Source organism: Molothrus ater, unplaced genomic scaffold (assembly GCF_012460135.2).
Source record: "Molothrus ater isolate BHLD 08-10-18 breed brown headed cowbird unplaced genomic scaffold, BPBGC_Mater_1.1 matUn_MA122, whole genome shotgun sequence".
Taxonomy (NCBI): Eukaryota; Metazoa; Chordata; class Aves; order Passeriformes; family Icteridae; genus Molothrus; species Molothrus ater.
The window spans coordinates 81,625-104,339 of NW_023416576.1; the positions used below are offsets into that span (position 1 = coordinate 81,625).

The window sequence follows — 22,715 nt, forward strand, 5'->3', positions numbered from 1 at the left end:
CTGTGCCCGCGCCCGCAGTTCATCGTGGACGGCGCCACGCGCACCGACATCTGCCAGGGAGCGCTGGGTGAGGAATCCTCCTTTGTCCCTGTCCCCCTGTCCCTCCTTGGTCCCCAATCCGTGGATTTGGGATCTCTCTGTGCCCTTCTCTGCCCCGGAATTGCTGCTTTTTACCCCAGAACGGCGCCGCTCTCAACTCACCACAATTCCTCCAACCCGACACGGGCAGGACTCCAAATCTGGGGGGAAACCCCAAATCTCCCCCCAAAACCCCAAATTCTACCCCAAACACCCCATCCATGTGTGTGGAACATGCATCTTAATCCTGATTTCCCCCCAAATCCTGGGTGCATTTCTCCAGTTTCACACCCCCAAAAACCCCCAAATCCTCCCCAAACCCCCATACCCATGCAAAACACCCCATCCACCCATTTTCCCCCCAAATCCTGGTGCATTTCTCCAGTTCACCCCCAAAAAACCCCAAATCCTCCCCAAACCCCCATCCCCATGCAAACCACCCGTCCCCCTGCTTTTTCCCCAAATCCCAGGTGCGTTTTTCCTATTTCACCCCCAAAAACCCCCAAATCCTCTCCCAAAAACCCCAAATCCCGATCCCCCCCCCAAAACCCAAATCCCCCCCAAACCCCCATCCCCCGTCTCTGTCCCTCTGTCCTTCTTTGCCCCGAATCTGTGGGGTCTGGGGGATGGTTCTGCAGGAGTTGGGGTGGTTTTGGTGCTGCCCAGGTGACTGCTGGCTGCTGGCGGCCATCGCCTCGCTGACGCTCAACGAGACGCTGCTGCACCGCGTGGTGCCGCACGGGCAGAGCTTCCAGCAGGGCTACGCCGGCATCTTCCACTTCCAGGTCAGCCGGGCCCGGCCTCGGGGCTCCCCTCTGCCGTTCCCGGTGCAAACCCCAACGTTTTGGGGCTCCCAGCACCACTTCAGGGCTCCTCTTGTCCTTCTGAGAGGTTCCCGCACCGTTTTGGGGCTTTCTTCACCTCTTTAGGCCTCCCCTTCATCATTCAAGGGGATCCCCCCCCAGTTTTGGGGCTCCCAGCACCACTTCAGGCCTCCTCTTGTCCTTCTGAGAGGTTCTCGCACTGTTTTGGGGCTTTCTTCACCTCTTTAGGCCTCCCCTTCATCATTCAAGGGGATCCCCCCCAGTTTTGGGGCTCCCAGCACCACTTCAGGCCTCCTCTTGTCCTTCTGAGAGGTTCTCACAATTTTGGGGCTTTCTTCACCTCTTTAGGCCTCCCCTTCATCATTCAAGGGGATCCCCCCCAGTTTTGGGGCTCCCAGCACCACTTCAGGCCTCCTCTTGTCTTTCTGAGAGGTTCTCGCAATTTTGGGGCTTTCTTCACCTCTTTAGGTCTCTCCTTGACCATTTCGAGGGGATCCCCCACAGTTTTGGGGCTTCACTCTGTAATTTTGGGGTGACCCCCAGTGTTTTAAGGGTTCCCTCCACCATTTTGTCACACCCTCAATTTTGGGAGCATCTCCCAGTTACTTTTCCCACCCAGTTCCTCACGTCCCCTCCCGTTGTGGCGCCTCCACTTCTCCACTGCTTTTCGGGACCCCAAACCGGGCGTTTTCCCCCCAAAATCTCCTTCCCTGTGTGACCCTGGCGCCTCTTCCTCACCCCGCCCAGATCTGGCAGTTTGGCGAGTGGCTGGACGTGGTGGTGGACGATTTCCTGCCCACCAAGGACGGGAAGCTGCTCTTCGTGCACTCGGCCGAGGGCTCCGAGTTCTGGAGCGCGCTGCTGGAAAAGGCCTACGCCAAGTGCGGCCCCTCCCCGCCCCTGCCCGCGCCCCCCGTTTCGGGGCGGAATCCCCCAAAAACCGCCCCGCTCGTCGCGCACAGGGTGAACGGCTGCTACGAGGCTCTGTCGGGCGGCAGCACCTCCGAGGGCTTCGAGGACTTCACGGGCGGCGTCACCGAGTGGTTCGACCTGCGCCGGCCCCCGGCCGACCTCTACCAGATCATCCTCAAGGCGCTGGAGCGCGGCTCCCTGCTGGGCTGCTCCATCGACGTGAGCCACCGCGGGAGCGGGCGTTTTGGGGGAAATCTGCGGGATTTGGGGACGTTCTCACATTGCTCCATTGGGGTTTGGGGTCATTCTCACATTGCTCCATCGACGTGAGCCACGGCGGGCCTTTTGGGGGAAATCTGCAGGATTTGGGGACGTTGCTCCATCGACGTGAGCCACCGCGGGCGTTTTGGGGGAAAATCTGTGGGATTTGGGGTCATTCTCACGTTGCTCCATCGACGTGAGCCACCTCGGGCGTTTTGGGGGAAATCTGCGGGATTTGGGGACGTTCTCACATTGCTCCATCAACGTGAGCCACGGCGGGTGTTTTGGGGGAAATCTGCAGGATTTGGGGACGTTGCTCCATCGACGTGAGCCACCGCGGGCGTTTTTGGGGGAAATCTGCGGGATTTGGGTACATTGCTCCATCGACGTGAGCCACCGCGGGCGTTTTTGGGGGAAAATCAGTGGGATTTGGGGTCGTTCTCACATTGCTCCATCGGGATTTGGGGTCATTCTCACGTTGCGCCATCAACATGAGCCACTCCACGTTTTGGGGGAAAATCTGCGGGATTTGGGGTCGTTCTCACGTTGCTCCATCAACATGAGCCACCGCGGGCCTTTTGGGGGAAAATGAGCGGGATTTGGGGTCGCTCTCTGGGTAAGGCCGCGGTGGCTCCTCGCAGATAACGAGCGCCTTCGACATGGAGGCGGTGACCTTCAAGAAGCTGGTGAAGGGCCACGCCTACTCGGTGACTGGTGCCAAGCAGGTGAGGGCGGGCACCGATTTGGGCGGGAAACGGTGGATTTTGGGTGGCGGAGCCCTGACGGCGCCGTCCGCAGATCCCGTACCGCGGGCAGGCCCTGGAGCTCATCCGGATGCGCAACCCCTGGGGAGAGGTGGAGTGGACGGGCGCCTGGAGCGACGGGTGAGGCTTCGTTAGCGCCGGGCTCGTTAGCGGTGACGAGCCGGGGCCCTGCTGACCCTGCTGTCCCCGCAGCTCGGCCGAGTGGCACGCGGTGGAGCCGGCGCTGCGCCAGCAGCTCATGGTCAAGATGGAGGACGGCGAATTCTGGTAGGGGGAACTTCAACCCGAGCCCCTTTTCCCGCCCGTTCCGAGCCTGGAAACGAGCTCAGACTCTTCCTGCAGGATGTCCTTCCGGGATTTCCTGCGGGAATTCACCCGCCTGGAGATCTGCAACCTCACCCCAGACGCGCTGCAGTCCCGCAAGTTCCGCAAGTGGAACACACAGCTCTACGACGGGACGTGGCGGCGCGGCAGCACCGCCGGCGGCTGCCGCAACTACCCCGGTACGCGCCGGGGGGCGGCCCCGGGCCCGCGGGGCCGGGCGCCCGCTGAGCCCCCTCTGCCCCCTCCGCAGCCACGTTCTGGATCAACCCCCAGTTCAAGATCCAGCTGGAGGAGGTGGATGATGACAGGGACGAGGACGGCGGGCGCGAGCCGGGCTGCAGCTTCCTGCTGGCGCTGATGCAGAAGCACCGGCGCCGCGAGCGCCGCTACGGCAAGGACATGGAGACCATTGGATTCGCTGTCTATGAGGTAACGGGGTCAGTTAGGGTCAACCGGCCTTGACTGGGGTCAACCACCATCGACTGGGGTCAGCCAACATCAACTGGGGTCAGCTGGGATCAACTGAGGTCAACTGGCACCAGCTGGGATCAGCTGGGATCAACTGGCATTAACTGGGGTCATCTAGAGTCACCTGGGGTCTGGTGGCATCAGCTGGGGTCAACCAGCACGAGCTGGCCTCAGCTGGTTTCAGCTGTGGTCACCAATGGTCCATCGGGGTCAACTGGCATTCACTGGGGTCACCTGGGCTCGCCTGGTGTCACCTGTCACCAACCAAGGTCCCCTCTCTCCGCACAGGTCCCTCCCGAGGTGGGTTCCATGCGCCGGCGGTGCTGTTTCGGGGCAGGCCGCCCCCGGGGCCGTTTTTGGGGCCGTTTTTGGGGCCGTTCTGGAGCGTTTCCCCCCGGTGCCCGCAGTACGTGGGGAGGTCGGGCGTGCACCTGAAGCGGGAGTTCTTCCTGGCCAACGCGTCGCGCGCGCGCTCCGAGCAGTTCATCAACCTGCGCGAGGTGAGCACGCGCTTCCGCCTGCCGCCCGGCGAGTACATCGTGGTGCCCTCCACCTTCGAGCCCAACAAGGAGGGCGACTTCGTGCTCCGCGTCTTCTCCGAGAAGAAAGCCGGCACCGAGTAAGCGCCGCCGCCGCCGCGCCGGCCACCCGGGGCCACGCCCGTGCTCGGCCTGCTCTCTGCCTGTCTGTCTGTCTGTCCGCAGGGAGATGGACGACAAGATCCAGGCCACGCTGCCGGACGAGGTCAGCCAGGGACAGGAGGATGGGTTGGCGGGGTGTCGGGGTGGGGCGGTTCCCAAAATGGCTGCTTCTTGCCCCGGGGTGGTTCCCAAAATGGCCGCTTTGGGCAGTTCCCAAAATGGCCGCTTCTTGCCCTGGGACAGTTCCCAAAATGGCCGCTTTGGGCAGTTCCCAAAATGGCCGCTTCTTGCCCCGGGGCGGTTCCCAAAATGGCCGCTTTGGGCAGTTCCCAAAATGGCCGCTTCTTGCCCCGGGGCGGTTCCCAAAATGGCCGCTTTGGGCGGTTCCCTAAATGGCCGCTTTTCCCCCCAGAAAGTGCTGAGGGAGAGTGAAATCGATGAGAACTTCAAGCAGCTCTTCAAGCAGCTGGCGGGGCCGGTAAGGGAGCGGTGGCGATCGGCTGTGACCTCAGGGGTCGGTGGTGACGTCATTGGTTGATGATGATGTCGTTGGTTGGCCGTGATATCATTGGTTGTAGATGACATCATTCATCGGCCATGATGTCATTGGCTGGCTGTGACTGTGACATCATTGGTTGTAGATGATCTCATTGGTTGGCCATGGTGTCATTGGTTGGCTGTGATGTCATTGGTTAGCAATGACGTCATTTGTTGGCCATTACATCACTGGTTGCCCATGATGTCATTGGTTAGCAATGACATCACTTGGGGATGGTGTCATGGGTTGGCAGTGATGTCATTGGTTGGCCATGATGTCATTGGTTGGCCATGACGTCATTGGTTGACCATTACATCATTGGTTAGCAATGACATCACTTGGTGATGGTGTCATTAGTTAGCTGTGATGTCATTGGTTGTCAATTACATCATTGGTTGGCCATGACGTCACTGGCTGCCGATGACGTCACTGCCCATCGGTGACGCCGTGGCCGCCCCGTGTCCCCTCCCCAGGACCTGGAGATCAGCGTCACCGAGCTCCAGACCATCCTCAACCGCATCATCGCCAAACGTGAGCTGGGGTCTGGGGGAGTTCCACCCCAACTGACCCCACCCCCCTCATTAGCATCTCATTGACCCCCAAAACCGCCAATTGCAGACAAAGACCTGCGCACCAAGGGCTTCAGCCTGGAGTCCTGCCGGAGCATGGTGAACCTGATGGACGTATCCTGAACCGGGGGGGGCCGGGGGGGCTCGGGGGCACCCCTGGACCCCCCCTTTCCTTAACCCCCTCCCCCAGAAAGACGGGAACGGGAAACTGGGGCTGGTGGAGTTCAACGTGCTCTGGAACCGCATCCGCAACTACCTGGTGGGTCTGGGGGCTCCCGGGGGCTTGGGGGTCTGTCTCGTGGGGGACCCCCATTCTGGGGGGGGGCTTGGGGTCTGTCCTCATGGGTGACCCCCAGTACTGAGGGGCTTTTGGGGTCTGTCCTCATGGGTGACCCCCAGTACTGAGGGGCTTTTGGGGTGGGTAAACCCCCCCCAAACACTGTTTTCCCCCCTTTTTTAGGGGTGTGGGGTGAAGATTTTGGGGTCTTTCTTCATGGGTGGTCTCCACTTTGGGGGGATTTTGGGGTACATTGGGGTGTTTTGGGTAACCCCTGCTCCTCTGGGGGGATTTTGGAGTACATTGGGGGTATTTTGGGTGACCCCTGCTCCTCTGGGGTGGATTTTGGGGTATTTTGGGTGACCCCTGCTCCTCTGGGGGGATTTTGGGGTACATTGGGGGGATTTTGGGTGACCCCTGCTCCTCTGGGGGGATTTTGGGGTACATTGGGGGTGTTTTGGGTGACCCCTGCTCCTCTGGGGGGATTTTGGAGTACATTGGGGGGATTTTGGGTGACCCCTGCTCCTCTGGGGGGATTTTGGGGTACATTGGGGGCGTTTTGGGTGACCCCTGCTCCTCTGGGGGGCTGTTCCTGCCAGAGCATCTTCCGCAAGTTCGACCTGGACAAGTCTGGCTCCATCAGCGCCTACGAGCTGCGCCTGGCCCTGGAGGCTGCAGGTGACCCCCGGGACCCCCCCGGGACCCCCCCGGGACCCCTCCCGTCCCCAGGGCCCCCCGGTGACCCCCGGGCTGTGCCCCGTGCCCCGTCCCAGGGTACCGGCTGAACAAGAGGCTGCACGAGCTGCTCATCACCCGCTACGCCGAGCCCGACCTGGCCCTGGACTTCGACAGCTTCGTCTGCTGCCTCGTGCGCCTGGAGACCATGTTCCGTGAGCACCCCAAGCAAAGCCTCCCAAACCATCCCAAATGATCCCAGACCATCCCAAACCACCCCAAACCATCCCCTCTGTCCAACCCTGACCATCCCAAACCATCCCAAACCATCCCCAATGATCCCAAACCATCCCAAACCATCCCAAACCACCCCAAACCATCCCCAATGATGCCAAACCATCCCAGACCATCCCAAACCACCCCAAACCATCCCTCCTGCCCAACCCTGACCATCCCAAACCATCCCAAACCATCCCAAATGATCCCAAATGATCCCAAGCCACCCCAAACCATCCCCCCTGCCCAACCCTGACCATCCCAAACCACCCCAAATGATCCCAAATGATCCCAAACCACCCCAAATGATCCCAAATGATCCCAAACCATCCCAAGCCACCCCAAACCATCCCTCCTGCCCAACCCTGAGTGATCCCAAACCATCCCAAATGATCCCCAATGATCCCAAACCATCCCAAATGATCCCAAACCATCCCAAATGATCCCAAACCATCCCAAATGATCCCAGACCATCCCAAACCATCCCAAACCATCGCTCCTGTCCAACCCTGAGTGATCCCAAACCATCCCAAACCATCCCTCCCATGCAATCCTGAGTGATCCCAAATGATCCCAAACCATCCCTCGCACCCCAATCCCGAATCATTCCAGCCTTCCCGACCACGCTTTTCCCTCACCAATGGAATTTTCCAGAATCCCTTTCCCTCCCCTCAGGGTTTTTCCAAGCCATGGACGTGGACCAGGACGGGGTCGTCACGTTCGACCTGCTGCAGGTACCAGGGGAGATCAAGGCCTTCCTCCTCCTCTTCCTCCTCCTTTTCCTCCTCCTTTTCTCCTCCTCTCCCTCCTTCTCTTGCTTTCCCCCCTCTTTCTTCACCCTCTCCTGCTGCCCTTCCTCCCTCACCCTCCTCCTCCTCCTTCTCCCCAGTGGCTCCAGCTCACCATGTTCGCCTGACCGAACCCTCCAAGTGCCTTCAACCACCCCGCGCCGGTTTTTTCCCTTTTTTTGGCTTTTTTTCAGCAGAAAAGGCTGGATGGGGGGGTGGGTGGGGATCACACAGGACCCCCCCGAGCTTTGCCAAAGCCCCCTGTCCCTCCCTCACCTCACGCTCGGCCCTTTTGGGGCAAATCCTCCGGATTTTGGTGCCTCCTGTGCTGACGGAGCCCCGGCCGTCGTCCTTCGCTTCAGGGATCTGCTGCCCCCGGGTGCCATCAAGTGATTTTTTTATTGTATAAATTAAAAATGAGATATAAACCAAAGAAAAAAAATATTATTTAAGTCAAAACTCCTTTTTCTGGCAGTTCTTTCTCCCCCTCAAGGCGAGGGGGTGAGGGGATCTCAAGGTACTGCAAAATATCGGGTTTAGGGGTTGTCTTGTGGTTGTGGATCCCAGATTCGGGGTTATATTCATATACTTTTGGGATATTTTGGTGGTTTTCACTTAAAACCTGGGGATGTCTCCTGGGCGGGGGGTGCAGGATGAGGCTGCCGTGAATCGTAGGGGATGAGGGGATGGGCAGGGAGGGGACCCCAGACCCGGGGCAGAATCCCCAGGGCAGGTGCGACCCCCGGGCCCGAGCAGGACCCTCCATACCCGGTTCAGCCCCTCAGGCCCGGTTCCACCCCCCCATTCCCGGTTCAGCCCCTCAGGCCCGGTTCCGCCCCCCCATTCCCGGTTCCGCCCCCCCATTCCCGGTTCAGCCCCCCCATTCCCGGTTCAGCCCCTCAGGCCCGGTTCCGCCCCTCAGGCCCGGTTCCACCCCCCCATTCCCGGTTCCGCCCCCCCATTCCCGGTTCCGCCCCTCAGGCCCGGCCGGGTTTGGTTCCCTCAGAGCCGCCTCAGCCCCGCCCCCTCAGCGCTCTGAGGGCGCGAATTTTCCCGCCCTTTTTTTCCTCCCGCCCTTTTCCCCTCCCACCCCTGATGGGCGGTGCTTGGAGCACGCCGGTCCCGCCTCCTCACCCGCCCATCGCCCTCCCATTGGTCCCTTCTGTCTAAATTTGAATAACCACGCCTTTTACCCCTCCTTCGTCACGCCTTTTCTCCTTATACGGTGTGGCCACGCCCTTCCCCTCACGGAGCCGCGCCCGCGCTGTTCGAGCGCGGATATGGCGGAGCCGGGGATGGAGCCGGAGCTGGAGCCGGAGCGGGGCCCGGAGGCGGTGACGGCCGAGGCGGTGCTGAGGGAGCTGCGGCTCTTCGAGCTGCGCTGCGAGGGCGAGGAAGTGCCCGACAAGCGTGAGGGCTCCGGGGGACGCGGCCTGTGGGGGGAGATGGAGGGGCTTGGGGAGGAGGAAGGGGTTTGGGGGTGTCAGGGGGGCTGTGAGGGGGGGACTGGGGGTGTCAGAGGAGGTTTGAGGGTCCCAGGGGAGCCCTGAGGGGTTATTTGGTTCACGGCGGCTGTTGTGGGGTCCAGGATTTTGGGACCTGCCGGGTTTGGGGGGGCACAGAGAATTGAGGGGGTGATTGGGGGAGGGAGCCAAATGTTTTTGGGGGGGAATCTCGGTGGGACTTGGGAGCCCCTGAGTCCCCGTTCTCCCCTCAGTGGTGGAGCTGTGCCTGAGCCACGGGCTGGGCCCGGTGGCCTTGGCCAACGAGCTGCTGGCCTTCGTCACCAGCAAAGACCTGGACCTGCAGCTCACCCCCGAGGGCCTGGACGCCTTCGAGCACGAGGTGAGGGTCCCCAGTTCTCCCCTTCGATCCCCAAAAGGCCCCGGGATGGCCGGGAACGCTCACCCCACGCCTGTCCTGCTGCCCCAGGTGCTGGCAAAGCGCGGCAGCCGCGGGCGGCGCGGGAGGGACGAGCGCCGGGGGCTGCTCCACGACATCCACTCGCTCCAGGAGCTGTATCCTCACATCCCAGGGGACCCTGAGGAGATCCCGAGGAGATCCCGGGGATATCCTCACATCCCAGGAGATCCTGAGATTATCCTGAAATCCCAGGAGATCCTGAGGAGATCCCGGGGATATCCTCACATCCCAGGAGATCCTGAGCTTATCCCAAGGAGATCCCGAGGTTATCCTCACATCCCAGGAGATCCTGAGGTTATCCTAAAATCCCAGGAGATCCAGAGGAGATCCCAACATCCTGAGGAGATTCTGAAATCCCAGGAGATCCTGAGGTTATCCTGAGATCCTGAGGAGATCCCGGGGATATCCTCACATCCCAGGAGATCCTGAGGAGATCCCAACATCCCAGGAGATCCTGAGCTTATCCCAAGGAGATCCCGAGGTTATCCTGAGATCCTGAGGAGATCCCGAGGAGATCCCAAAATCCCGAGGAGATCCTGAGCAGTTCGGGGGGGTCTGGCAGAAAATGGGGGCCCTGAGCTGTCCCAGATCCCCAGGGTGAGGCTGGGAGTGGGAGGAATTCTCAGACTTTGGGTTCCACCCCAAACCAGGAGCGTTTTTAGCCCTTAACCCAGAGCAGCCTGGACGAGGAGCAGGAGGACGAGCTGCTGGACGCCTACACCACCCCGTCCAAGGTGGGAGTCACCCCAAACCCGCGGGGTTTGCCGTAAATGCACCCCACAGAGGTCACTGTGCTGTGCCTGTTCCCTGCAGGGCCCCCACAAGCGCAGCCATTCCACACCTGAGACCCCCCGGGCCAAGCGGGCGCCGTCCTCCCGCAGCCCCTCGGGGCTCTTCTCCCCCGGCAGCTTCTCCCCGAGGTCAGTGAGGGCTCCTCAGCCACCTCTTCCCCCTTCGCCTCCTGCCTTTCCCTTAAAATCCCAAATCGTTGTGGGAGTTGGATTTCGGAGCATTTCAGCTCTGTGAATTCGGGGGGGATTGTTAAATCCGCCCTGAACTTGCAATTCCAAAGCCTTTAAAGCTACAAACATTTATTTTTAAATAAATTGTTGAATTTTGGAGCATTTTAGCTCTGTAAATTCGGGGGGAATTGTTAAATTCCTCACCGAACGCTTTGCAATCCCAAAGCCGTTAAAGCCACAAACTCTAATTCTTTTTAAAGCCTCATTAACCAGCCCAGAGCCCCGAATCCCCTCTGCTCCCGGGGAATTCAGCCCTTCAGGCTGCACGGGGTGCTCAGGACAGGGGTAACGAAATGGAGCAAACCCCAAATGCCCCGAATTTCCGGGTGGGGCAGCCCCAAATCCCCTAACCCTAACCCCAACTCCCCTAACCCTAACCCTAACCCTAGCCCCAAATCCCCTAACCCTAACCCTAGCCCCAAATCCCCTAACCCTAACCCTAGCCCCAAATCCCCTAACCCTAACCCCAACTCCCGCCCTGTTCTGTGCCCTCAGCGCCGCCCCCTCCCTCAAGTACCCGAGCAGGGGCGGCCGGGGCGAGGTCGTGGCCTCGTTCGGGGCCGCGTGGGGCCCGGCCTGGGGCGGCGGCGGCGGCGGCGGCGGCGTCAGAACCTTCGGGAGCCCCGAGCGCAGCCTGAGCAAACCCTACAGGTTCATGTTCCAGAAGGCGCTGGACGTCAGGGAAGGTGGGCGGGGACACGGGGGGGACACGGGGACAGCCCGGATCCAGGGGGGTCGGGGTCAGGGGGTGTTTGGTGACGCCAGGGTCACTCTGGGGTCAGGGTCAGGGGGTGTTTGGTGACACCCAATAGGGCTCAGGGTCAGGGCTCAAGAGGTCTTTGGTGACACCAGGGTCACTCTGAGCTCAGGAGGGGTCAGGGGTTGTTTGGTGACCCTGGTCCCCCCCCGGTGCTGGGGGATCAGGGTCAGGGGTTGGGATCAGGGTCAGGGGTCAGGGGTTGAGGTCAGGGGTTGTTTGGTGACCCTGGCGTCACCCAGGGGTCAGGGGTCAGGGGTTGTTTGGTGACACCAAGCAGGGGTCAGGGGTCAGGAGTTGTTTGGTGACGCTGGGGTCACCCAGGGGTCAGGGTTGGGGTCAGGGGTCAGGGGTTGTTTGGTGACGCCGGGGTCACCCAGGGGTCAGGGGTTGTTTGGTGACCCCGTGCCCCCCCAGTGCTGGCCGAGCGGGTCGAGGCGCTCGGGGAGGTTCTGCGGAGGCACCACGGCCTGGACGGCTTCAGCTGCGCCGCGCTCCCCGCTCAGGTGAGGCCCCGCGCCCTTCGGGGTGAGAGAGACCCCCCATTTGTACTGAACCTCCCCATTTGGGGTAAGAGAGACCCCCCATTTTGTACTGAACCTCTCCATTTGGGGTGAATCCCCCCATTTTGTACTGAACCTCCCCATTTGGGGTGAGACCCCCCCATTTGTACTGAACCTCCCCATTTGGGGTGAATCCCCCCCATTTTGTACTGAACCTCCCCATTTGGGGTCAATCCCCCCCATTTGTACTGAACCTCCCCATTTGGGGTGAATCCCCCCCATTTTGTACTGAACCTCCCCATTTGGGGTGAGACCCCCCCCCATTTTGTACTGAACCTCCCCATTTGGGGTCAATCCCCCCCATTTGTACTGAACCTCCCCATTTGGGGTGAGACCCCCCCCATTTTGTACTGAACCTCCCCATTTGGGGTCAATCCCCCCCATTTGTACTGAACCTCCCCATTTGGGGTGAATCCCCCCCATTTTGTACTGAACCTCCCCATTTGGGGTGGAACCCCCCATTTGTACTGAACCTCCCCATTTGGGGTGAGACCCCCCTGTTCTGGTCTGAATCTTCCCTGCTTTGTGTTAAATCCTCTCCTTTTGGTTTAAACCCCTCTGTTTAGGGGGGAATCCCCCCCATTTTGGGTTAATCCCTGCGTTAAAGGCCCCATTTTGTGTTAATCCCCCCTATTTTGGGTAAAAATCCTCATTTTGTGTTAATCTCCCCCATTTTGGGGTTAAACCCCCCCATTTTCTGCGCCCCCCGCCCCATTTTGGGGTGAATTGGCCCCGTTTGGGTCCGCAGGAGCCGCTGACGGTGCTGGGCCAGATCGGCTGTGATGGGAACGGGAAGCTGAACCCCAAATCCGTGCTGCTGCTGGGGGACAGGGAGCACTCGGGGGGCGCCCAGGTGCCCCTGGACCTCTCGGAGCTTCCGGAATATTCCCTGTTCCCAGGGCAGGTCAGAATGGGGGCATCCCCCTTGTGCCCCCCAATTCCTGCCCCTTGTCCCCAATTCCTGCCCCTTTTCCCCCAATTCCTGCCCCTTTTTCCCAATTCCTGCCCCTTTTCCCCCAATTCCCACCCCTTTTCCCTTATTCCCACCCTTTTTCCCAATTTCCGCCCTTTTTCCCCCAATCCCTCAGGTGGTGGCTCTGGAAGGCACCAACACCACGGGCAGGAGGATGGTGGTGACCAAACTCTACGAGGTGACCCCAGATTGGGGGAGATTTGGGGAGGAATTGGGGAATTTGGGGTGGATTTGGGGCATTTGGGGTGGAATTGGGGGAATTGGGGTGGAATTGGGGCATTTGGGGTGGAATTGGGGCATTTGGGGTGGACTTGGGGGGTTTGGGGTGGATTTGGGGCATTTGGGGTGGAATTGGAGGAATTGGGGCATTTTGGGTTGGATTTGGGGTAGAATTGGGGGATTTGGGGTGGATTTGGGGTGGAATTGGGGGATTTGGGGTGGAAATGGAGGAATTGGGGCATTTTGGGTTGGATTTGGGGTGGATTTGGGGCATTTGGGGTGGAATTGGGGGATTTGGGGTGGATTTGGGGTGGAATCGGGGCATTTTGGGGTGGATTTGGGGCATTTTTAGCCATCCCTGCCTTTCCCAGGGGGTCCCTCTGCCCTTCCACACCCCCACGGAGCCCATGGCGGGTGAGCTCCACTTTCTGTCCCCATTTCTGCCCCCAAATCCCCTTTTTTATCCCCAAAGTTCCCTTTGGATTCCATCTCCCCCTTTTTCTCCCTTTCTGTCCCCAAACTCCTTTATTGTCCCCAAATCCCCTTCTCCCCTTCCCAAAACCCCATTTTCCCCTAAACCCCCATTTTCCCAAAACCCCCATTTTTCCCAACCTCCATTATTTCCCCCAACCTCTATTTCTCCCCAAACTCCCCATTTTCCCCCCAATCCCCATTTTCCCCCAATCCCCATTTTCCCCAAACCTCCATTTTCCCCAAACCCCCATTTTATTCCCCAAACCCCATTTTCCCCCACAATCCCCATTTTCCCCAAACCCCCATTATTTCCCCAAACTCCCCATTATTTCCCCAAACCCCATTATTCCCCAATCCCCATTATTTTCCCAAACCCCATTATTTCCCAAACTCCCCATTATTCCCCCATTATTCCCCATTAATCCCCCATTATTCCCCATTATTCCCCCATCATTCCCCCATTATTCCCCCATCATTTCCCCCATTATTCCCCCATTAATCCCCATCATTCCCCCATTATTCCCCATTAATCCCCCATTATTCCCCCATTATTCCCCATCATTCCCCCATTATTTCCCCCATCATTCCCCCATTAATCCCCCATCATTCCCCCATCAATCCCCCATCATTCCCCCATTAATCCCCCATTATTCCCCCATCATTCCCCATTATTCCCCCATTAATCCCCCATCATTCCCCCATCATTCCCCCATCATTCCCCCATTATTCCCCATTATTTCCCCCATTATTCCCCATCATTCCCCCATCAATCCCCCATTATTTCCCCCATTATTCCCCATCATTCCCCCATCAATCCCCCATCATTTCCCCCATTATTCCCCCCATTATTCCCCCATCATTCCCCCATTATCCCCCATTATTTCCCCCATCATCCCCCATCATTCCGTTCCCAGCCCCGCGCTCGGTGCTCGTTGCCTGCGGCCCCTTCACGCCCTCGGACAGCGCCGCCTTCGAGCCCCTCCGGGACCTCCTGGACGTGGTGGCGCGGGACCGGCCCGACCTCTGCATCCTGGTGGGGAATTCCTTCATTAATTAACACCTCATTAGCGGCGCGGTTTAATTAATGAACGCCTCATTCATTAGCGGTGCGGTTTAATGAACGGCGCCATCATCACCCCGAGCCCGCGGCCTCCAAACGCTGGGGCGGCTCCAAACCCCCAGAATTCACATTAAAATCCCATTGCTGACCCCAAATCTCTCATTGTTCACCCCAAAAATGCCCCAAACCCCTCATTGTTCACCCCAAAAATGCCCAAATCTCTCATTTTTCACCCAAAAGTGCCCAAATCTCTCATTGTTCACCCCAAAAATGCCCCAAACCCCTCATTGTTCACCCCAAAAATGCCCAAATCTCTCATTTTTCACCCAAGAGTGCCCAAACCCCTCATTGTTCACCCAAAAGTGCCCAAATCTCTCATTGTTCACCCAAAAATGCCCCAAACCCCTCATTGTTCACCCCAAAAATGCCCCAAATCTCTCATTTTTCACCCAAAAGTGCCCAAATCTCTCATTGTTCACCCCAAAAATGCCCCAAATCTCTCATTGTTCACCCAAAAATGCCCAAACCCCTCATTGTTCACCCAAGAGTGCCCAAATCTCTCATTGTTCACCCCAAAAATGCCCCAAATCTCTCATTGTTCACCCAAAAGTGCCCAAATCTCTCATTGTTGACCCAAAAGTGCCCAAATCTCTCATTTTTCACCCAAAAGTGCCCAAATCTCTCATTGTTCACCTAAAAGTGCCCAAATCTCTCATTGTTCACCCAAAAGTGCCCAAATCTCTCATTTTTCACCCAAGAGTGCCCAAATCTCTCATTGTTCACCCAAAAGTGCCCAAATCTCTCATTGTTCACCCAGAAGTGCCCAAATCTCTCATTTTTCACCCTAAAAGTGCCCAAATCTCTCATTTTTCACCCTAAAAGTGCCCAAACCTCTCATTTTTCACCCACAACCCCCAAAATCCTCATTTCTCAGCCCAAAGTGCCAGAAAATCTCAATTTGAAGAGCAAACCCCGCCCTTGGAGTCAAAGCCCTGTTCCCTCTCTGGGCACAAAGCACCAATTTCAGCAATTTCCCCTTTTTGGGCTCATTTTGCCCTGAAATTTTGGGGGTTTGGGGTGAAATTTGGGTTCATTGATGAATGAATTATTAAAATGATATATTTTATAATATATAATTATTAAAATCATATATTTTATAGTTATTTTAAATTCTATTTTTGGGGTGATTTTTTTTGCTGATTTTCTCAATTTTTGGGGGGTTTGGGCTGAAATTTGGGTTCATGGATGAATGAATTATTAAAGTTATCCATTTTATAATATATAATTATTAAAATTATATGCTTATTTCAAATCATATTTTTGGGGTGATTTTTTTGCCGATTTTCTCCATTCTTTGGGGGGTGTGGGCTAAACTTTGGGGTTCATTAACGAGAATTATCAAAAATTGTATTTTTTGGGGGCTGATTTTTTGCCGATTTTCTCCGTTTTCCCCCAGTTTGGGCCCTTCCTGGACGCCAAGCACGAGCAGGTGGAGGTGAGGAGGGGCCCCCCAAAATCCCCCCAGTGCCCGCGGCTCCGGGGAGCCCCAAATCCCAGAATCCCTGGGATTGTGCAAATCCCGGGGTTCTGCCCCATTTCAGGGCTGCCAGCTCCTGAGCCCCTTCCCGGACGTGCTCAGGCTCTGCCTCAGGACCATCGTCGAGGGCACCCGCAGGTGGGGACGGGACCACCCCCAGTTCACAGTCCCAAATATCCCATCCCCAATTCACAATCCCCAAATTCACAATCCCCAATTCCCCATCCCCAATTCCCCATCCCAAATTCACAATCCCCAAATTCCCCATCCCAAATTCACAGTCCCCAATTCCCCATCCCAATTCACAGTCCCCAATTCCCCACCCCAGTTCACAATCCCCAAATTCACAATCCCCAAATTCCCCATCCCAAATTCACAGTCCCCAATTCCCCATCCCAATTCACAGTCCCCAAATTCACAATCCCCAATTCCCCATCCCAAATTCACAGTCCCCAAATTCACAATCCCAAATTCACAATCCCCAAATTCACAATCCCAATTCCCCATCCCCAAATTCCCCACCCCCAGTTCACAATCCCCAAATTCCCCATCCCCAATTCACAATCCCAAATTCACAATCCCCAAATTCCCCATCCCAATTCACAATCCCAATTCCCCACCCCAAATTCACAGTCCCTAAATTCCCCATCCCAAATTCACAATCCCCAATTCACAATCCCCAAATTCCCCATCCCAAATTCCCCATCCCAAATTCCCCACCCCAAATTCCCCAGCCCCGGGGGGGGTTTGTCCCAAAATCACCCTTCTCACCCCAAAATCGCCCTTTCCACCCCAAAATCGCCCTTTCCACCCCAAAATCGCCACTTCTCACCCCAAAACTCTCTCATTTTTCCTCCCCAATCCCATTTTTCCCTCTTTTCCCCAGTGCTGGTTCTGGTGCCCTCACTCTGGGGCTCACTGAACCAGCCCCAAATTCCCCATTCCCATGGGATTCTTTTCCCAAAATCGCCATTTTTCCCCCCAAAATCGCCATTTTCCCCCCAAAATCGCCATTTTTTTCCCCCACACCCCTCTCATCCCCCGTTTGTTTCTCCCAGCTCTGGCTCCCAGCTGGTCCTGGTGCCGTCTCTCCGCGACGTCTCCCACCCCCCCGTGTACCCTCAGCCGCCCTTCTCCCTCCCGGACCTGCCCAAGGAGGACAGAGCGGTACCGGCCCCAAAATTCCCGGTTTTCACCCCAAAACGTCCCCGAGCCCCTCGGGCCGGGATTTGGGCTGAAATTCCCCTTTTCTCTGCGGGGCAGATTTGGGATCGTGGGGGTTCCAGGGCTCCCGGCGCCCCTCGCAGCCCTTTTTGGGTTCCAATCCCTGCGTTCGATGATTTCCGTCCCTTCTGAGAGGTTCCTGCGCCGGCCCCAGCTCGGCCCTGGGGGTCTGGGGAACGTTTTGGGCATTTAAGGAAAACTCGATGGGATTGGGGCGGTTTTGGGGTGAATTAGGGCCGGTTTGGGGCATTCCGGGGGGGTTTGGGGCATTCCGGGGGGGTTTGGGGCATTCCGGGGGGTTTTGGGGCATCCTGGGGCTCACAGGGCTGTCCGTGTGTCCATCCCGTGTCCATGTGTCCATCCCATGTCTGTGTGTCCATCCTGTGTGTCCCTGTGTCCATCCCATGTGTCCGTGTGTCCATCCCGTGTCCATCCCGTGTCCGTCTGTCCATCCCGTGTGTCCGTGTGTCCATCCCCTGTCTGTGTGTCCATCCCGTGTCCGTGTGTCCGTCCCCTGTCCGTCTGTCCGTCCCCTGTCCATGTGTCCATCCCGTGTCCATCCCCTGTGTGTCCATCCCATGTGTCCGTGTGTCCGTCCCATGTCCGTGTGTCCATCCCGTGTCTGTGTGTCCATCCCGTGTGTCGGTGTGTCCATCCTGTGTCCATCCCGTGTCCATCCCATGTCTGTGTGTCCATCCCATGTGTCCATGTGTCCATCCCATGTGTCCGTCCCGTGTCCGTGTGTCCGTGTGTCCATCCCATGTGTCCGTGTGTCCATCCCATGTGTCCGTGTGTCGGTCCCGTGTCCGTGTGTCCATCCCATGTGTCCGTGTGTCCATCCCGTGTCCGTGTGTCGGTCCCGTGTCCATCTGTCCGTCTGTCCGTCCCGTGTCCGTGTGTCCAGCGCGTGCTCCTGGTGCCCGATCCCTGCACCCTGGACATCGACGGCGTCGTCCTGGGCCTCACCTCCACCGACCTCCTGCTGCACCTGGGGGCTGAGGAGATCTGCAGGTGCCTCTTCCTCCTTTTGACCTTTTTCCCTTTTTTTCGCCTTTTCCCCCCATTTTTTAACCTTTTCCCCTCTCTGTTCCCTTTCCTCCCCTTTCTTTCATCTCCCCCCCTTTTTCAACATTTTCCTCTTTTTCTTTACCCTTTTTCTCCTCTCCCTTTTCTCTCCTCCCTTTCCCCCCAAATCCCCTCTTTCTCCCCATTTTCCTCTCCCATTTTCCCCTTTTTTCCCACCCATTTTTTCCCGTTTCCTCCCTTTTTTCACCCATTTCTCTCCCGTTCCTCCCGCAGCTCCCCCGGGGTCTCCGATCGCTTCACGCGGATCCTGCGGCACGTCCTGACCCAGCGCAGGTGAGAACCCCCAAAATCGGCTTTTTCTGCCCCAAAACCCCTCCTTCCTCCCCAAAATCCCCTTTATCCTCCCCAAAACCCCTCCTTCCTTCTCAAAACCCCTCCTTCCTCCCCAAAAATCCCTTTTCCCTCCCCAAATCCCCTTTTCCTCCCCAAATCCCCATTTTCCTCCCCGAAAATCCCTTTTTTCCTCCCCAAAATCCCCATTTCCCCCCCCAAATCCCATTTCCCTCCCCAAATCCCAGTTTCCCTCCCTAAATCCCATTTTCCTCCCCAAAATCCCCGTTTCTCACCCCAAATCCCCGTTTCTCACCCCAAATCCGTTTCTCCCCAGTTTTTACCCCCTGTACCCGCCCTCTGAGGAGCTCAACGTGGATTTCGAGGCTCTGGGGGCGTTCGCGGCGCTGCCGGTGACCCCGGACGTGCTGGTGACGCCCTCGGAGCTGCGCTTCTTCATCAAGGTGGGACCTGGGACCCCCCCTGGGACCCCCAGAGACCCCCGAGAGACCCCCGGGACCCCCCAGAGACCCCTGAGAGACCCCTGGGACCCCCGAGAGACCCCCGGGACCCCTGGGACCCCCAAGAGACCCCCAGGATCCCCTGAGAGACCCCAGAGAGACCCCAGAGACCCCTGAGAGACCCAAGAGACCCCAGAGAGACCCCTGGGACCCCCAAGAGACCCCTGGGACCCTCCTGGGACCCTCCTGGGACCCTCCTGGGACCCCTGGGACTCCCCCGGGGTGAATTTCAGCAGGAAAAGCCCCAGGAAGGGCCGGGAGTGGGGATGGGGGCGCACAAATCCCCCGGGCTTGGTGGGTGTTGGGGTCTGGACGGGCTGGAGGATCCCAAATCCCCTGGACCTGGGGGCTGGAGGGGCTGGGGGTCCCAGTTCCTTTGCATTCATGGATGTTTTACTCCCCCTGCTGTCCCCACCCCTGTCCCCATCCCTGTCTCTGTCCCCATCCTTGCCCCCTGTCCTCTTGTCCCTCATCCCTGTCCCCACCCCTGTCCCTTTTCCCTGTCCCCATCCCTGTCCCCATCCCTGTCCCCATCCCTGTCCCCATCCCTGTCCCCACCCCTGTCCCCATCCCTGTCCCCATCCCTGTCCCTTTTCCCTGTCCCCATCCCTGTCTCTGTCCTTGTCCCCTTTTCCCTGTCCCCTTTTCCCTGTCCCCATCCCCTTTTCCGCATCCCTGTCCCTCTGTCCCTTTGTCCCTCTGTCCCCCTGTCCCCCTGTCCCCCTGTCCCCCTGTCCCCCTGTCCCTCTGTCCCTCTGTCCCTCTGTCCCTGTCCCTCTGTCCCTGTCCCTCTGTCCCTGTCCCTCTGTCCCCCTGTCCCCCTGTCCCTCTGTCCCTCTGTCCCTCTGTCCCTGTCCCTCTGTCCCTCTGTCCCTCTGTCCCCCTGTCCCTTTGTCCCTCTGTCCCTCAGGACGTCCTGGGCTGTGTCTGCATCAACCCCGGGCGATTGACCAAGGGCCAGGCCGGGGGCACCTACGGGCGGCTGCTGCTGCAGAGGGACGGACACGGGGACGGACAGAGGGACGGACAGAGGGACGGACACGGGGATGGACAGGGGGACGGACACAGGGATGGACAGGGGGACGGACACGGGGACGGACAGGGGGACGGACAGAGGGACGGACACGGGGATGGACACGGGGACAACCCCAGGGACATTCCCGGGGGCCGCCCCCCGGCGCAGCCCCTGCGTGGCCGCCCAGGTCGTGAGGATCTGAGCCCCAGCTCTGCCCCTCCCCACGCGGGGCTGCAGAACCGGGGAGAAACGCCTGGAACTGGGGAGAAACGCCTGGAATTGGGGAGAAACGCCTGGAATTGGGGAGAAACGCCTGGAATTGGGGAGAAACGCCTGGAATTGGGGAGAAACGCCTGGAATTGGGGCTGAAATTCCTGGAACTGGGGAGAAACGCCTGGAACTGGGGAGAAATTCCTGGAATTGGGGTGAAACGCCTGGAATTGGGGAGAAACGCCTGGAATTGGGGAGAAACGCCTGGAACTGGGGCTGAAATTCCTGGAATTGGGGTGAAACACCTGGAATTGGGGAGAAACGCCTGGAACTGGGGAGAAACGCCTGGAACTGGGGAGAAATTCCTGGAATTGGGGAGAAACGCCTGGAATTGGGGAGAAACGCCTGGAATTGGGGCTGAAATTCCTGGAATTGGGGGAGAAACGCCTGGAATTGGGGAGAAACTCCTGGAATTGGGGCTGAAACTCCTGGAATTGTGGCTGAAATTCCTGGAATTGTGGTTAACTCTTGGAATTTGGGTTAAAACTCCTGGAATTCCGGTTCAAGCTCCTGGAATCGTGGTTAACTCCTGGAATTTGGGTTCAAGCTCCTGGAATTTGGGTTCAAACTCCTAGAATTTCAGTTCAAGCTCCTGGAATTTGGGTTAAAACTCCTGGAATTTCAGTTCAAGCTCCTGGAATTTGGGTTAAAACTCCTGGAATTTCAGTTCAAGCTCCTGGAATTTCGGTTCAAGCTCCTGGAATTTGGGTTAAAGCCCCCCAGAATGGCCCTGCCTGTGGAGGATTCCCCCAGGAGAATTCAGGATTCAGGAATTTGGGAAGGGGAATCCGGGCGTGGGATCCTCCCTGTCCTGGGGTCACCCCCCACCTTTGGTGGCCTCATTAGGGGGCTTGGAGTTTAATTAATCCAAACCCAATTAATTAATTAGGGGTTCCTGGTGCTGCTGCTGCTTCCCAGGGAAAACCAAACCAGCTGCAGGTCTGGCTTTGACCCTTTGCCCAAACTTTTTGCCCCAAATTTATGATGATGAAGGTGAAAATTAATTAAAGTTTCTGCCTGTGCCGGTGTCGTTTCCTGAGGGAAAGGGCAAATCCAGGGGGAGGATTTTGGGGTAAAACCTGGGAAAATTGGGGCTGGGGAGGGGGATTACACTCATGACTGGTGTGTGGCTGGGATTTTCCCCAAAAATCTCCTTTTTCTCCCCAAATATCCCCACGGAGCAGTTGGGAAGTGCTGAGGTCACCTCCCAGTTCCTCCCCTGCTCTTTGCCCAATTCCAGCATTTCTCACCCCAAATCAAATACAATTTTTCCGACATCCATAAAATCTTATTTTCCTCCCATTTCCAGCTTGATTTCCTTTTTTTTTTTCTTTACAAATGGAGCAGAATCCAAATTTCCTCCCAGTTTTCCCCTTGGGTTCTCCCCCCCAGCCTCAGTTTCCCTTGGAAAAACTCAGATTTTGGTTAAAACAGCAGCGGGAAGAGCCAGAGGAGGAGGAAGAATTTGGGAATTTCGACTCTTCCACCCCACAGAGCCCCCACCGTTCAATCCCATCCCAAATTCAGGATTTAATTCGGGAATTCCCGAGGGTTTTGGGGCAGGGACCCGATCCCACTGGGATCTTTCCAGGTTTATTTTCGGGGGGGACTCCAAGGGAGCTCCGGGAATTCCCGGGAAGGGAAGCGAGGCCGGGGTGGGGCCTGGGATCCGCTGGGACCGATCCCGAATCTCGATCCTGAATCCCAGCCCAGATCCTGAATCCCGGCCCTGATCCCGAATCCTGATCCTGGATCCCAAATCCCGGCCCTGATCCCCAATCCCAAATCCTGGATTCCAGCCCCGATCCCGATCCTGAATTCCAGATCCCGATCCTGCGATCAGGGGGTGACACCCCCGGGAATGAAGGGAAGGGAAGGGAAGGGAAAGGAAAAGGAAAAGGAAAAAGGAAAAGGAAAAAGGAAAAGGAAAAAGGAAGAGGATTCCCCCCCAATCCCGGGACTCCCCCCCAATCCCGGGATTCCCCCTCCATCCCGGGCTGTCCCGGGCTGAGCCTTTCGTGCCCTCCCGGCGGCGCTGTCCCATCCCGGATCCACATCCCGGGTTTCAAGGGAAGGCAGCGATTCCTTCCTTTGATCCGGGGAAAAAGAGCGGAACCTTCCCCCGGGGCCCCCGCCCTCTCCGCGGCCCGGCTTAATTAAAACAGCGCTTAATTAAAACAGCGCTTAATTGGAGACCCCGGCTCCGCCCGCTCCCGGCTTAGAGCAGCGGCAGAGCCCCGGAACGGCCCTGGAATCCCTGGAGCAGCCCCGGATCCCGGCCCGGCGCTTTCCGGGCGTTTTTTCCTGCGAACAGGAGAATCCCTGGATTCCCAAACCCCCGGATTCCTGAACCTCCGGATTCCTGAATCCCCGGATTTCCTGAATCCCCGGATTTCCGAACCCCCG

At 57.9% G+C, this 22,715-nt stretch overlaps 3 protein-coding genes across 3 annotated transcripts in view; 2 read left to right on the forward strand and 1 right to left on the reverse strand.

Annotated features, from left to right (window-relative positions):
* Nucleotides 1-50, reverse strand: part of SYVN1 (synoviolin 1) — a 12,506-nt gene extending 12,456 nt beyond the window's left edge. The window contains 1 exon segment of the mRNA XM_054518268.1: nucleotides 17-50. Within this exon segment, the coding sequence (XP_054374243.1) occupies nucleotides 17-50 (34 nt within the window).
* Nucleotides 51-610: 560 nt separating this feature from the next.
* Nucleotides 611-7,854, forward strand: CAPN1 (calpain 1). The gene is made up of 19 exons (XM_036405633.2): nucleotides 611-863; nucleotides 1,650-1,783; nucleotides 1,865-2,033; nucleotides 2,717-2,800; nucleotides 2,874-2,959; nucleotides 3,032-3,106; nucleotides 3,182-3,342; nucleotides 3,414-3,592; nucleotides 3,920-3,931; nucleotides 4,039-4,250; nucleotides 4,336-4,375; nucleotides 4,685-4,750; nucleotides 5,284-5,341; nucleotides 5,429-5,493; nucleotides 5,570-5,638; nucleotides 6,256-6,334; nucleotides 6,430-6,546; nucleotides 7,283-7,341; nucleotides 7,497-7,854. Exons 1-19 carry the CDS (start codon nucleotides 705-707, stop codon nucleotides 7,521-7,523), a joined length of 1,851 nt encoding a protein of 616 aa, XP_036261526.1. The 5' UTR covers nucleotides 611-704; the 3' UTR covers nucleotides 7,524-7,854.
* Nucleotides 7,855-8,650: 796 nt separating this feature from the next.
* On the forward strand, nucleotides 8,651-20,408 carry POLA2 (DNA polymerase alpha 2, accessory subunit). Its single transcript, XM_036405626.1, has 18 exons — nucleotides 8,651-8,805; nucleotides 9,113-9,240; nucleotides 9,328-9,413; nucleotides 9,998-10,052; nucleotides 10,132-10,238; nucleotides 10,836-11,026; nucleotides 11,515-11,603; nucleotides 12,409-12,564; nucleotides 12,749-12,811; nucleotides 13,224-13,266; nucleotides 14,241-14,359; nucleotides 15,843-15,881; nucleotides 15,988-16,061; nucleotides 16,982-17,090; nucleotides 18,052-18,158; nucleotides 18,447-18,506; nucleotides 18,841-18,967; nucleotides 19,935-20,408. Exons 1-18 carry the CDS (start codon nucleotides 8,676-8,678, stop codon nucleotides 20,406-20,408), a joined length of 2,157 nt encoding a protein of 718 aa, XP_036261519.1. The 5' UTR covers nucleotides 8,651-8,675.
* The last annotated feature ends 2,307 nt before the right edge of the window (nucleotides 20,409-22,715 follow it).